The sequence below is a fragment of the Triturus cristatus genome, chromosome 3_2, assembly GCF_964204655.1.
Source record: "Triturus cristatus chromosome 3_2, aTriCri1.1, whole genome shotgun sequence".
In the NCBI taxonomy this organism is placed as follows: Eukaryota; Metazoa; Chordata; class Amphibia; order Caudata; family Salamandridae; genus Triturus; species Triturus cristatus.
Genome location: NC_140584.1, coordinates 471,355,992 through 471,372,790, shown reverse-complemented (window position 1 = coordinate 471,372,790; position 16,799 = coordinate 471,355,992). Strand labels below are relative to the sequence as shown.

General features: G+C 41.1%; 1 protein-coding gene across 1 annotated transcript in view; it reads right to left on the bottom strand.

Moving 5' to 3' along the window:
* The window catches only part of CYP2R1 (cytochrome P450 family 2 subfamily R member 1), a 209,173-nt gene extending 194,014 nt beyond the window's left edge, over window positions 1-15,159 (bottom strand). The window contains exon 1 of the mRNA XM_085648113.1: window positions 14,860-15,159. Within this exon, the coding sequence (XP_085504239.1) occupies window positions 14,860-15,066 (207 nt within the window). The 5' untranslated portion in view covers window positions 15,067-15,159. The remainder of the gene's footprint in view (window positions 1-14,859) is intronic.
* Window positions 15,160-16,799: the final 1,640 nt, after the last annotated feature.

Below are 16,799 nucleotides of genomic sequence, written 5' to 3'. Positions count from 1 at the left end.
ATATTAATTTTTACCAGTATCGTAGAAAGTCTATATTCTTCTTCGCCTAGTAATCTACTCGTTTGCTTCGTATGTCATTCTGATTAACGTGTCCGCTGTGAGTCACTGAAAACATGAACGCAAATAAGGGTATTCAGAATAATGATTGTAGAGTAAAATTAGGCGCCATTAGAGCTCAGTGGTCTATGTAATAGCTCACCTGACTTGAGGATAATTTATTTAGCGCTGCTGGAGTCAAGGTCATCAGGATATCAATTCAGCTAGAATAAACCATAAATAAGCCCTCATTAAATATTTGACTAGTGTAATTCGTAAACCTTTTAGAAACCATTCTACACTATTGAGTCAGAATATGCTCCGATTCATACAAAATGCAACCCTGTTTAAGCAAGAATCCCATGATGGCAATATATCAAAAATACACACCCATGAGAGCAACTGTGATCTATGTGTATTCCAAAGAGTGTTATGATTTCCTCCTAGAAGCTTAGACATGTGACTAAATTGAAGAGAGATTATTGGGATGTCGGCGAATCAAGAGACCTTCAAGACCGTCAAATACACTAATTAGTTATTTGAAGTACAAACGTTACTTCGCGCGCCATCAACGGCGCGCACCACATCGTCCAAAATAAACTTGATCGGCTATAATTAGCAATCGTTGCTTCACGCGCTACGAGCGTCAAGCGGTGCATTGCGGAGATTTACCTGATGTGTAAGATGTAGTCTCCTAATCTCAGGGAGTCCGTCTGAAGCACGCCACCAGCCCGACTGAGGGGCGTGCAGCAGCTAAATAGTAGCTACTGTGGATATAGAAATAGGACTGGTGTAGATGTTGGTTATAATTTGTTAAATTTCTGATTTACAAAATCGTTTGCGATGTTAACTTTGATAAATATTTAGGTAGATGGATAAAGGTCTAATGAAATGGATGCCGCAATTATCAAAATCTGACCTGGCTGGATCGCGTGCGATGTTGGTGTTAATAGGGCGGGTAATCAGATCGCTCGTACCACATAGTTCTGCCTAGCGTTCCAATGCGCTAGAGAATCATAGACTCATAACAATTAACACAGAAATTAAACAAAAATTAATTAACCTATAGGCATTTAATTACCATATAGGTGAATTCACGATGCTTAAAAACAAACACAAAACAAAGCGTGTTTTGAATGCTTGGGAACAATAAATCCATTAAGCAACCCATATCATTAGAGTTTGCCATGTTCTCAAGAGCGGTTGTTCCAAAAGAAGTCAGAGGTCATAGATACAGTTTAGCCTAAGCGATTTTTGGACCAATAGAGCAAACCAAATATATGTATGATAGCATTTGGTGGCATTATAATTACTCTTACATACATTGCATTTCATATAACATGTAAGTGACATAGAAAGACTGTCATTGTATATGCGTTTTTTGAAATTTCATCGCACTTTGTTGACAGGACAACAATTGTTGGTTGTAGCATGTATCTTTAGAGTACTGTCAAAAGAAGCATATCAGTAAAAATGGTATGGACCATATTGTGTACAGTTTGTTTCATACAGCATAGCCGTAATGTGCACAATGATGTCCATACATGTATACTTCAACAATTGTTCATCAAATCTTTACAGTGAATATGAACTTAGCCTGTGGATTGTTATCAAAGTTCCACGAAGCTTGTCGCAGACAAATCAAGTGGTAATGTATAATTACCTGAAGCATAACATTCCCAGTTGTTTGTTAGTCTCCTCATTTTCGTTGAGCCCTGTCTTCACAGAATCTAGGGAGTGAATCCATCTGCACTCCTTATAGTTGAGCATGGAATGAATATTACCGCCTCTCGGGTGCTGCCGTACCCTCTCAATTACTGTCCACCTCATACTGTCTGGTGGATGGTTGAAGCTCAAGAAATGGTCAACTAGAGGTGCCCCTTGCGTTCTGCATTTGACCCTGCTCATATGTTGCAGAATTCTACATTTGATTTTTTGTGTAGTTTGCCCTACATATACTTTATCGCATGGACAATAAATTGCATAAATAACGTTGTTACTGTTGCAATTAGTAAATGTAGGACGTGTAAAGTTCTTTGTGCCATACACAAAAAGCATACCCTCTATCGATGAGTCACAAGCCTTGCAGTTGCCACATTTTTTATGGCCCAAGATAGGTGGCAATGATAGTTGGGAACGTAAGTCTGGTTTGGGGGGACCATGAAGGTAGGCACTGACTACTGTATCTTTTATACTCTTGCCACGTTTGAAGGCAAATAGTGGTAATTCCGTAGTTCCAATTTCTGTCGCTACCAGATTCCAATATTTAGCAATAGTTTTTTTAATGGATTGGCTATCTGGATTAAAGGTGGTGACACAGACTATTCTGTCACTCGTCTTCTCACTTTTTTTAGTCTCTAGTAGAGATTCTCGTGGGCAGTACCAGGCTCTCTTTTTAGCCCGTTTCAGGAGGACGTTAGGGTAACCTCTATCTCTTAGCCTTTTTGTGAGAACAGTTGCTTCCGCAAAGTAATCAGCTCTCAATGTGCAGTTGCGGCGCAGTCTGAGAAACTGCCCATAGGGCAGATTATCTCGAAGACTGCGGGGATGGTTCGAATTATAGCTAAGAAGAGCGTTTCTCTCAATAGGTTTTCTGTACAATCCAGTGTAGAGTACCCCATCTGCCGTTTTCACATTGGGGTCTAAGAAGCTTATGGTTTCATTGTTTTCACTCATCGTAAATTTAATGTCGTTGGATCTTCCATTTAGCCAGTCAAAAAACGACTTGAGGGTCGTAGTTGAACCGGTCCAAATCATAAAGACATCATCAATATATCTTTTCCATATATTGATGCTATCTCTATAAGGATTATTTTCTCCATAAAGAAAAGTCAACTCAAAATAATTCATGTAAAGGTTTGCTAAGGACGGCGCATAGCTTGCGCCCATGGCAACGCCTTTGCATTGAAGGAAGTATTGATTATGGAACACAAAGTAGTTTTTTGTCATTGCGATGTCCAACATGGCTATTAAAAAATCTGTAGGGATTCTATGTGGAGCGGGTCTTGTATTGAGTACTTCTTGTATTACAGACAGAGCCTCTTTTTGTGGTATGCTCGTGTACAAGGAGGAAACGTCCAAAGTTACTAAAAGTTGTTTCTCCTTATCAAATGGATGGTCCTCTATGAACTGGATCATTTGGGTTGAATCCCGAACATAGGATTTAGTGGCAATCACAAATGGCTGAAGAAAGTAATCAATATATTGATTCAAAGGTTCCAGTATGGAGCCACAGCCCGATACGATTGGACGTCCCGGTGGTTTGTCAAGGTTCTTATGGACTTTCGGCAGAGTATAAATTGTTGGGATTCTGGGGTTAGTCTGGGTGAGAAATTTGGACTCTGGGATACTAAGGAAACCTGAATCAAGTGCTTGTGTTAGTAAGGAGTCAATCAAAATTTTTATTTCGGGGGTAGGGTCCTTTGTGATTGGTTGGTAACTATCACGGTCATTAAGTTGCCTTTGAATTTCATCTACATAATCACTCCGATTTTGTATTATGATTGAACCCCCTTTATCAGCAGCTTTGATAATTATTTGGTCGTTGTTCTTTAGGGAATGTAGGGCCAGTTTTTCTCCCAGTGAGATATTATACGGGACAAATCTAGGTTTGTCCAATATGGACAAGACTTCATGTGTAACAATTTGTTCGAAAGCTACAATTTTCTGGTTCATGGTCTGTATACCCGGTGTAAAAACAGAATTGGGTTTGAAAGGTGTTGCTGCAATAGACCGAACAAAAGGTTCTCTATGTGCATAGAAGTACTTTAGTCTGACCTTCCTGAAAAACTGCATCAATTCAAGTTTTACCATAAAAGGATCTGTTCTCTGAGTGGGCACAAAAGATAGCCCTTTGGATAGAATATTATTTTCTTCTTGCGACAAAATATGGTTGGAGAGATTAATGATAGGATTACTCTCGTTTACCGCCGCCGATTCAATTTGGATGTTATTGGGAATGAGGGCATCTCTAGTGTCAACCTCTCTAAGAGAAACATTTGTCGGTAGTAAGGTCATATTTGAATTTTCAGTAATTAAAGTGTCAGACATTGTATTAGGGGATGTTGATGTTACCATCGGTATGTCTGGCGTCTTGTTGAAATTTCCCCATGGTTTGCCTGGTCGTAGAATCTCACTTGTTGATTGCCTCGTTGGGGTGGGGGATTCTGATTTCCCCTTTGGGTGTAGGCCTGTTGGTTCCCGCCCCTGCCACGATACCAACCTCTCTGTCTCTGGAACCCTCTCCCTCTGTTGGAACTCCATGGCGCGTCCCCTAAAAAAGACTGTTGTTGAGGGCCTTGTGGTCTTGTGGTCTTGATGCTGTGCTTGTCGACGCTAGCTCACTTTCACCTTCGGAATTACTCCCAAAGGAGGAATTCGACAAGGTGGTGAACCTTCGTGGACCCTGTCTGCTACGGTTCGTGTAAAAGCCTTGATTATCCTGCTGGTAGTAATCGTCTGAGATGTAAGGATATGTTATCTTTTTGTCATAATTCTGTATATCCTTCTGTAATTTGTCTGACTTTCTTTGTAGTGTGAAGGTATGGAATTCGGCGAGTGTTTTCTCTGCCTTTTCCAATGCTTCTTTAGCGTTTGTTAAAGTATTAAACTATGTCACTTACATGTTATATGAAATGCAATGTATGTAAGAGTAATTATAATGCCACCAAATGCTATCATACATATATTTGGTTTGCTCTATTGGTCCAAAAATCGCTTAGGCTAAACTGTATCTATGACCTCTGACTTCTTTTGGAACAACCGCTCTTGAGAACATGGCAAACTCTAATGATATGGGTTGCTTAATGGATTTATTGTTCCCAAGCATTCAAAACACGCTTTGTTTTGTGTTTGTTTTTAAGCATCGTGAATTCACCTATATGGTAATTAAATGCCTATAGGTTAATTAATTTTTGTTTAATTTCTGTGTTAATTGTTATGAGTCTATGATTCTCTAGCGCATTGGAACGCTAGGCAGAACTATGTGGTACGAGCGATCTGATTACCCGCCCTATTAACACCAACATCGCACGCGATCCAGCCAGGTCAGATTTTGATAATTGCGGCATCCATTTCATTAGACCTTTATCCATCTACCTCTTAGAGAGGTTGACACTAGAGATGCCCTCATTCCCAATAACATCCAAATTGAATCGGCGGCGGTAAACGAGAGTAATCCTATCATTAATCTCTCCAACCATATTTTGTCGCAAGAAGAAAATAATATTCTATCCAAAGGGCTATCTTTTGTGCCCACTCAGAGAACAGATCCTTTTATGGTAAAACTTGAATTGATGCAGTTTTTCAGGAAGGTCAGACTAAAGTACTTCTATGCACATAGAGAACCTTTTGTTCGGTCTATTGCAGCAACACCTTTCAAACCCAATTCTGTTTTTACACCGGGTATACAGACCATGAGCCAGAAAATTGTAGCTTTCGAACAAATTGTTACACATGAAGTCTTGTCCATATTGGACAAACCTAGATTTGTCCCGTATAATATCTCACTGGGAGAAAAACTGGCCCTACATTCCCTAAAGAACAACGACCAAATAATTATCAAAGCTGCTGATAAAGGGGGTTCAATCATAATACAAAATCGGAGTGATTATGTAGATGAAATTCAAAGGCAACTTAATGACCGTGATAGTTACCAACCAATCACAAAGGACCCTACCCCCGAAATAAAAATTTTGATTGACTCCTTACTAACACAAGCACTTGATTCAGGTTTCCTTAGTATCCCAGAGTCCAAATTTCTCACCCAGACTAACCCCAGAATCCCAACAATTTATACTCTGCCGAAAGTCCATAAGAACCTTGACAAACCACCGGGACGTCCAATCGTATCGGGCTGTGGCTCCATACTGGAACCTTTGAATCAATATATTGATTACTTTCTTCAGCCATTTGTGATTGCCACTAAATCCTATGTTCGGGATTCAACCCAAATGATCCAGTTCATAGAGGACCATCCATTTGATAAGGAGAAACAACTTTTAGTAACTTTGGACGTTTCCTCCTTGTACACGAGCATACCACAAAAAGAGGCTCTGTCTGTAATACAAGAAGTACTCAATACAAGACCCGCTCCACATAGAATCCCTACAGATTTTTTAATAGCCATCTTGGACATCGCAATGACAAAAAACTACTTTGTGTTCCATAATCAATACTTCCTTCAATGCAAAGGCGTTGCCATGGGCGCAAGCTATGCGCCGTCCTTAGCAAACCTTTACATGAATTATTTTGAGTTGACTTTTCTTTATGGAGAAAATAATCCTTATAGAGATAGCATCAATATATGGAAAAGATATATTGATGATGTCTTTATGATTTGGACCGGTTCAACTACGACCCTCAAGTCGTTTTTTGACTGGCTAAATGGAAGATCCAACGACATTAAATTTACGATGAGTGAAAACAATGAAACCATAAGCTTCTTAGACCTCAATGTGAAAACGGCAGATGGGGTACTCTACACTGGATTGTACAGAAAACCTATTGAGAGAAACGCTCTTCTTAGCTATAATTCGAACCATCCCCGCAGTCTTCGAGATAATCTGCCCTATGGGCAGTTTCTCAGACTGCGCCGCAACTGCACATTGAGAGCTGATTACTTTGCGGAAGCAACTGTTCTCACAAAAAGGCTAAGAGATAGAGGTTACCCTAACGTCCTCCTGAAACGGGCTAAAAAGAGAGCCTGGTACTGCCCACGAGAATCTCTACTAGAGACTAAAAAAAGTGAGAAGACGAGTGACAGAATAGTCTGTGTCACCACCTTTAATCCAGATAGCCAATCCATTAAAAAAACTATTGCTAAATATTGGAATCTGGTAGCGACAGAAATTGGAACTACGGAATTACCACTATTTGCCTTCAAACGTGGCAAGAGTATAAAAGATACAGTAGTCAGTGCCTACCTTCATGGTCCCCCCAAACCAGACTTACGTTCCCAACTATCATTGCCACCTATCTTGGGCCATAAAAAATGTGGCAACTGCAAGGCTTGTGACTCATCGATAGAGGGTATGCTTTTTGTGTATGGCACAAAGAACTTTACACGTCCTACATTTACTAATTGCAACAGTAACAACGTTATTTATGCAATTTATTGTCCATGCGATAAAGTATATGTAGGGCAAACTACACAAAAAATCAAATGTAGAATTCTGCAACATATGAGCAGGGTCAAATGCAGAACGCAAGGGGCACCTCTAGTTGACCATTTCTTGAGCTTCAACCATCCACCAGACAGTATGAGGTGGACAGTAATTGAGAGGGTACGGCAGCACCCGAGAGGCGGTAATATTCATTCCATGCTCAACTATAAGGAGTGCAGATGGATTCACTCCCTAGATTCTGTGAAGACAGGGCTCAACGAAAATGAGGAGACTAACAAACAACTGGGAATGTTATGCTTCAGGTAATTATACATTACCACTTGATTTGTCTGCGACAAGCTTCGTGGAACTTTGATAACAATCCACAGGCTAAGTTCATATTCACTGTAAAGATTTGATGAACAATTGTTGAAGTATACATGTATGGACATCATTGTGCACATTACGGCTATGCTGTATGAAACAAACTGTACACAATATGGTCCATACCATTTTTACTGATATGCTTCTTTTGACAGTACTCTAAAGATACATGCTACAACCAACAATTGTTGTCCTGTCAACAAAGTGCGATGAAATTTCAAAAAACGCATATACAATGACAGTCTTTCTATGTCACTTACATGTTATATGAAATGCAATGTATGTAAGAGTAATTATAATGCCACCAAATGCTATCATACATATATTTGGTTTGCTCTATTGGTCCAAAAATCGCTTAGGCTAAACTGTATCTATGACCTCTGACTTCTTTTGGAACAACCGCTCTTGAGAACATGGCAAACTCTAATGATATGGGTTGCTTAATGGATTTATTGTTCCCAAGCATTCAAAACACGCTTTGTTTTGTGTTTGTTTTTAAGCATCGTGAATTCACCTATATGGTAATTAAATGCCTATAAGTTAATTAATTTTTGTTTAATTTCTGTGTTAATTGTTATGAGTCTATGATTCTCTAGCGCATTGGAACGCTAGGCAGAACTATGTGGTACGAGCGATCTGATTACCCGCCCTATTAACACCAACATCGCACGCGATCCAGCCAGGTCAGATTTTGATAATTGCGGCATCCATTTCATTAGACCTTTATCCATCTACCTAAATATTTATCAAAGTTAACATCGCAAACGATTTTGTAAATCAGAAATTTAACAAATTATAACCAACATCTACACCAGTCCTATTTCTATATCCACAGTAGCTACTATTTAGCTGCTGCACGCCCCTCAGTCGGGCTGGTGGCGTGCTTCAGACGGACTCCCTGAGATTAGGAGACTACATCTTACACATCAGGTAAATCTCCGCAATGCACCGCTTGACGCTCGTAGCGCGTGAAGCAACGATTGCTAATTATAGCCGATCAAGTTTATTTTGGACGATGTGGTGCGCGCCGTTGATGGCGCGCGAAGTAACGTTTGTACTTCAAATAACTAATTAGTGTATTTGACGGTCTTGAAGGTCTCTTGATTCGCCGACATCCCAATAATCTCTCTTCAATTTAGTCACATGTCTAAGCTTCTAGGAGGAAATCATAACACTCTTTGGAATACACATAGATCACAGTTGCTCTCATGGGTGTGTATTTTTGATATATTGCCATCATGGGATTCTTGCTTAAACAGGGTTGCATTTTGTATGAATCGGAGCATATTCTGACTCAATAGTGTAGAATGGTTTCTAAAAGGTTTACGAATTACACTAGTCAAATATTTAATGAGGGCTTATTTATGGTTTATTCTAGCTGAATTGATATCCTGATGACCTTGACTCCAGCAGCGCTAAATAAATTATCCTCAAGTCAGGTGAGCTATTACATAGACCACTGAGCTCTAATGGCGCCTAATTTTACTCTACAATCATTATTCTGAATACCCTTATTTGCGTTCATGTTTTCAGTGACTCACAGCGGACACGTTAATCAGAATGACATACGAAGCAAACGAGTAGATTACTAGGCGAAGAAGAATATAGACTTTCTACGATACTGGTAAAAATTAATATTTTTACATGTCCCATATGGTTTTGTAATAAGACTGTCGTTCAATATTTGAGTACTAATGGGCACATATGTCAATAGGTACTCTCCTCTGACTGGCACTGAGCAGTAATCACGCCATACAGTCGGACATCGGTCCTTTCACCTTTAATTGGGTGAGTTTATGGGAAATTTATACCTTCCCCCTTTTTTATTTTTAACACAGCAGAGATATTGATCTATATCTATTTTATGCAGGCTGTTATACATTCCCAATGTCCTGAAGAAGACCCGACATGACCGCATAGAACAACTGGTCGATACAGGGTCGAAACGTTGACGGTTTCATAGTCCTGCACGAATTGGAATTCCTTGTACATACAGACTACAGGACTTGTGCCATACAAGGCTCATTACCTATCTATAATTTAGCCGAGGATTTTTCGTGTAAAAAACTTCCTTTGTATTGTATTTGATAATGTAAATATCCACTTTTTCACTATCACACAGAGTCACCTTATTCACGTTGTCACTGCGTCGTTGTTTTGTAAATATCATTGTATATACAGCCCTTTTTCAATTTTTATACATATCTAAAGGAGTTGCTGAATGATTTAAAATTCAGATGAAATACTAAAAAATAAATTGTTACGTTTTTTGAAGTATTATTCATCCTTTAAGATTAATTGCTTGCTAGATCATCGATTGCTGTGTTTATGTGTAATTGATTTTTCTTCATTGTAAATAATATTTCCCCTACGGAACCATTGTTCATATATATCATTCCCTCAGTGGGGCTGCTGAGACTGGATTAGTGCAAGCCCCTGGATTAAACAACCAGCACAACGTGGTTCAGGGAGTGCATGGACTTATGCTGAAAAGTGTCTCAGCCTCTACCGTGTTAAAACGTGTTGGACATCTCACTGCTTAAACAAAGTATGGCAGGCGGCCGTGCACATAAATGTTAGACGCATGGCCGCCACAGTAATGCAACAAGTGCTGCATAATGACTACCCCAGCCTTCCACCCAGAGGCACCCAGCCTACCTCCGCGCCAGACGCTGCCTGCAAGCTCCCAGTCTCATGGCTCCAAAAATCACATTGACGCAGCCGGAGCATCCTTTTGTAGGCCCATGTATCCGTTCAAGACGTAGGCGCACGCCTACACAATTACATTTTATTTAAATCAACAAATCAGAGATGGAACGGACATAAAAAAAAAGTAGCATGAAAGCACTTTAAAAAAAAGGTTGTATGAGAGCACTTTAATAAATAAATTTAAAACAAGAAACACGACAGAATCAGAGAGAGACAACTGCCTTTCTCCGAGGTGAAGCAGAAATGCCTCGGAGAAAGGCAGCGACATTTTCGGATTCGGGGGCGTGTTCTCCTCTTGCCATTGGCGGGAGGAGATAATCAGAAAAGTAGCAAAAAACACGCCACCGAATCCGAAAAGGACGGGGCCTGTTCGGAGTGACGAAGCTCTTCTCCAATGGCTGGCCAGCATTCAAGAGGCCAGCCAATGGAGAAGAGGGGAGAAGAGGGGCGGGTGCAAGCCCCTCTTCTCCAAAACATTAAATCTCGGACCGGGACTGCGCAAGTGCAGCCTTTGAGCCGAGACCTAATGACTGATAATTCTCATGCTAGTATGAGTATTCCCAACTTCGAAAATGTGCAAATATGTACTGTTTCTAAACTCTATATTTTGTTCCCATTTCAGAAATACATAGGTGTCTTTCATACCGATTTTTCCATGTATACATTTTCCCACAATAATTGCTATATACCCGGAACATAATAAAAAACCATTGCAAATTGCTGCTCAGTGTTTGACTCTGGGTTCGTCGGGTGCTTGGTGAACCTACAAGTCCTATATATCCCCACAACCAGGAAGGTCCAGTGGATGTAACAGTATATTGCTTTCAAAGAGCTGTCATAATTTGAAGCAGTTACAGGTGAAAACGTTGACACAAAAGGCTGTTTTTTTCAACTAATTTTGTTTTTTTCCTATATTTAACTGTTAGTTTCTATAAAGGAACCTTGATAGATCTACACAAATGACCCCTTGCTGAATTCAGAATGGTATCTACTTTTCTAAAATGTATAGCTTTCCAGGATCCATTATTGCCTTCACACCCATTTCTACCATTAACTGGAAGGAGGTTGAAAGCACAAAAAAATTGCAAAAATAGGCTATGTCCCAGAAAAATGCCAAACCTGTGTAAAAAATGTTGGTTGTCTGACAAAAGTCTTTCATCATTCCCTAAAAGCTGGGAAAGTGGTGATTTCAGCCCCACAAACCCTTTTTTGATACCATTTGCAGAGAAAGACCCAGACGCTTTCATTTGCAGCCTGTTTTTCCCATTTTTCCCCCAAAACATTTTTTGATGTATTTTGGCTAATTTCTGGGACCCCTCCAGGGGAATCCACAAACCCTGGGTACCTTTACAATCCCCCATGATGTTAGAAGAAAAGGACGCAAATTTGGCGTGGATACCTTATGTGGTCAAAAAGTTACAGGGGCCTAAGCGCGCACTACCCCAAATAGCCAAAAAAAGCTTAGCACAGGTGGGGAAAAGGCCTAGCAGCGAAGGGGTTAAAGAAGATGAAACTGTTTTTTAGTAAGCTCCTTTTAGAGCCTACTTTGGTTCTCCCTTATTTTAGCCTAACTGCATGTTGAAGGCCACTTTGCTTTGCATAGCTAGACAACACACATTTATTTTTGTGCCATGATATTATTTTAAAAATACACTGTTTTTTTCCAGAAAGCTACTTCAGAGCTGCTACTCAAGCCCTCATAATCTCACATATGCATGGTGACAGGCAATACAATGCTACATAGACTCCAAAGACTCCACGCTAACACCTAATAAGGGAATCCCACATGATGCAGGTCTCATACAGTGCTTGAAGAAATATGATCACACCAGCCCCAGCTGATGGAACTCCATTGGCTCCCCTTGCAGACCCTCACCATCTTCCATACCAGTTGCATTAATTACAAAGCCATCACTACCAGCACCTCCACTTATCATGCAGAAAAGCTTACTATCTCTGGTGGTTCCCAGAACACCCGCAGGCATGACACCATCAGACTGTTAGGAAGTGAAAAAAAAAAAAAAGCAGGCAGCAGGCTTTATCATCTATGCACCCAGGATATGGAACAAATACCTGAATCCATCAGAGCAATCCCAATGCTACTCCAATCTAGGAAAGAGTTGAAAATGTACTTCTTTAAAGAACACTACATACAAATGCATTACCCGTCCACAATCCAGCTCCCTCTCCTATCGCTTGGTGACTTTATGGTCGTCCTTGACCCTTAACGGGGCTGTGCTCCCTTTTGGCTATGTTTGCACTATAGAAAGACTGTATACATACATTCAGAAAGGGATTGGAGATTCGAGCTATATAGAAGATGTATATAAGAAGAAGAGATTCTTACATTTCAGATACTGGTGCATAAATAAAGTAGGTACTTGTTCGCCAGGAGTCTCACTTGTTTGTGTGTGGAGGACGAGGGTGAAGGCCATTCTGCTAATACCCAGAATTGTTGCATATACTGCGAAATGTAGTGGTTTGTTATTTCTAATCTGCACAACAAAGAACTAAAGTAAACATAGTACAACGTTTAAGTGTACAGAGTGAACGGATTACAAAAGATTACAACAGATTAATGAGGGCAATACCTCTCTACAAATCTGTAAAATATATCTTTTTACAACACTGAACTACAACAACCTGATGAACAATGGTCTAAAGGTTACATGGTTACCACACTCGTGGCAGGTCTTAGGCACTTCCAAATCCAAAATAAACAATTATTCATGTGTGTTTTAAAGCAATTAGAGGCTGCAAGTGAATATTGGTGGCGACACCAGGCAGGTCTTGAAATTGAGAAAAAACAAATATGTTCTGAATTGGGTCGTCAGGTTGTCACGCATCACATACCATCTTGTCCGCGGTGCTTAATCGGGTTAACGCATCACTTTGGACTTGTCTGGCCCACTAAAGTCTCTGAGCCTACTACACACAACTGTAGCAGGCATGGATGATGATGGTTTACCCACTAAATAAGCCCACATGTGGTACTAGAGCTCAATCTTGCCACAGCAACATACTTCAACATTTCTGCTGCTCTGACGAGTTTGTTGTGGAGCAAGGCATGCATTATTGAAACTTACTGCTCAGAACATTCTATCAATACAACTGGAACAATTGAACTGCACACTGATAATCACTACGATGATATGATCTGATCTGATGATGTGATCTCTAATTATTTTATTCTCCTTTTTTACTTTGTGTGCACTTGTTTTTTAACGTGTTATTGGTCTTTCAAGGCATTATTTTAGTTGCACATCTATGAAGAAATCATCGTTTTCACAATAAAGAACATTTGACAAATTGCTTTTAAGAAAATGTAATAGTTTTCCACACAAGATAACTATTTGCTGGGAACAGTGTTGGCTCCGTCCCTTTATGGATATCAATCTGCATCTGTGCATGCGCTAGTGCTTTCAGTAATTTCTAATGCAGAAAAATAGGAAATAAATTCGGTGTAATGCTTCTCTGCGAAAGGCAGTACTTGCTAACACCCCCAACCACTAAACAAAAGGATAAACCAAAGAGGAGGTCAGATCACATTGTTTATTGCATCCGGCATCAAGTTGGCTTCATAAAAACTGAAAAGGGTACAAAGTATCCCAGTATTATTAATAAATCAATGCAGCTGTGCTAGTCGTGCCCGATACTATGTCCGCATAAGGTGTAAAAGTGGTGACAAGCTATCTAAATGTAAAAAGCAACTTTGTTGCACCTCAGGCGCCAGTTTGTAGTTTCACGCTTCTGAAACTTGTTCCAGAACAAACGTGAGCTGGTTAGAATGTTGGAAAGCTCTTACACGTCATGAACTTGTCAGACATGTACCAGTGCGCAGGGCTGTGGCGCTGTTTCGAGGCATGCACATGATCTCCACAATGGTGTTGGATCTATTTTTAAAGCTGGGGCGCTGGTAAGGTGACCAGAAGACCCGGTTTTGCCCGGACAGTTACAGTTTTGCAAGGACTGTCCAGGCGTCCTTACACATTTTGGAAAATTAAGTAGATGTCCCGGTTTTTTAGAGAAGTCCAGGCTTGCGTTTACAACGATCCTCTCATCACAGACGAGAGAATGTTTACTTGGTAGACAGTGTCTCCTTCTGTGCTGCCTGGTGCCCCAAGGCAGAGATCACAAGCCTGCCCTTGGAACAAAACATGGATGGGGATCTTTAAAGAGATGCAGCAGTTTGTGATTATATATTAATCGTCGAATATTATGACTAATTCTTATTGTAGCTCTTCAAAGACAATGGGAGTACAAACATGTAGTCCTATTTCTACGTCGGTGGTTTACCGGTCTTTTTTTTAAAGTCTGAAAAACTGTTCACCCTAGTGCTGGCCGAATACAGTACCGCACTAAAGACATAGGGAATATGCGACAAATCCAGACAGTAGAAAACGCATCCACTCACACCTCCACCCCTACTGCCCCGTGCAGCATTTTTTGCTGCTATGCCCACTCAGGTGATACCATTTATGCTACTTTATGTGTCAGCGCTTCTGATTTTTAGCTAAATGTGTGGCGCCTGGTGTCACCTTCTGCTTTTTATCGGAGTTTCACACGCTACCCACGTGTTCTTCCTCTGCCCACCCCCAGCCGCCGTACGAAATGCTGGAGCAAATACCTGGCCATGGATCTTACTTTGCTGCTTCATGTAGACATGCGGGTTGGTGGCCAGGGCCAGGATGTTGCCGATTAGCGGCAGTCCAGAGGGCCCCGGAGGGAAGCCCTTCGGCCGCCGCTGCTTCAGCAGTTGCCGGACCATAAGCGTGACCAAAAGGCAGCCTGCCACACCTGCAAATGTCCAGCACAGGGACCCAGAGGACCACATAGTGCTGCTGCAGCCACCAACACACCGGTGTCAATGTGCTGCGGCCCAGTAGACGTCAAACGAAAGCGACAGCACAAGCAGGTTTCTTAGTGCGCATGCGCCAGTCGAAGACGGCCAGTGGCAGATAACAGGCGGCGAGCAGCTGGTGTATTTAGTTGTATCTTGAACTGAGGAAGTAAGCTGAGACGTCATCTTTGACCTAAACATAATAGTACATCCGTTATCTGTACTTGTTGTCCTTGTTACGTTTGAGAAAAAAGAGCGGCAATCGGTCTCCAACTTTCGGATAATCGGCTCTTCCAAACAACCAGGTTGGGTTCAGACATAGACGCATGCAGCCGATTGGCAGCGACTCTACCCGAATTGAATACTACATCATAATTGCGAAGCTTTCAGTTTGTTTATGTGAATCGTTTTCAGCAGCTGTTGACAGACCCTATTTTATCATACATGCCAGCAGACCTGATTCCCGACTTTCTAAGCTCCATTGGCTTTATCCTATGGTTCCCAACTAAAATCAGCTACATATCAATGTATGTCAATAGGAAAATCGACCACCTTGATTATTTTCCCCCAAATCCCTCTTACCAGGTACAAAATGTTGGCCTGTATGCAGTGGCGTAATGAAAGTTGAAAGGGCCCCGCTCCGGATTTAAACCGGAGCTGTCAGGCTTGAGTACAGTGCCGTGGGGGGCCCCCTGCAGCTGGGTGCCCCCCCCCCCACGCGCTGCGGGGGCCTGTGTTACGCTCCTGCATCTATGTTCGATCACCCTAAAATCAGCTTTTAGAGGGATTTGGCTCCTCCCACATGTTGACCCTCTGTCCCACAGGAGTTGCATAGTTAGCAGGTTTCTAAGGTTCATGCGTGATGTGTTGCTCCAGTCCAGGTGTGTTCTTGGAGTTCTGGGACTTGTAGCCCTGGTTTATAGTGGAAAAACAGCACTAGAGGTCCCCGAATTAAAACAATTTGGACTGTAGCAGCCCATCACATACAGTGTTACTACCTGGCCGCTTTTCTACCAGCAGTTTAATGTCTAGCTGGTGCTACAATAAACAAAATCACCTAAATCCATTTTTTGTGTGTGTTTAATCTGTTTATTGAAGATTAGAAAAGTAAACAGTCATCACCATACAAAGTATAAGGCATTGAAGCGTTATTGTGAAGTTGTTGGGTCTCATACATTAGCAAGATATGCCAGTTGAACAAATGCAATGCATCTCAAGGCATACATGAGTCGGAGGCCCAACATCTAGAGAGGTACATAAGCTTATCAGAAGCGATACAAGAGGGTGAGCACTCAGTGGTGACCAAGAAACACAACTGAGGAAACAAAATAGGGACGGAGGAGAAAATATAGAGGGGGGGGGGGGGTGATTAGATGAGAAGCCAGTATTTTGAACCTTTATCTGTACATACTCAAAACAGCAAATATAAATAGAAACCACCTTTTCATGTGTTCAGGAGATGCATTAATGATCCATGACTAATTATTTAAGTATTCAATAGGAGAAAAGTAATATTGCAAATAAATAAAGACAATTTTGTTTGCAGTCCTATTTAGTATCACATCAAGGACTTTGCTATGCCCTGCCATTAGAACCCCTTCCCTAGCTCCAGCGGGGAACAACAGATCAGGCTTGCACTATGCAGCCAACTTCAGCAAAGGCACCGACGGACTGCATTTGACAACTCCACCCAGCCAACCATCCTTGGTGCCCTTGTGCAAAACTGT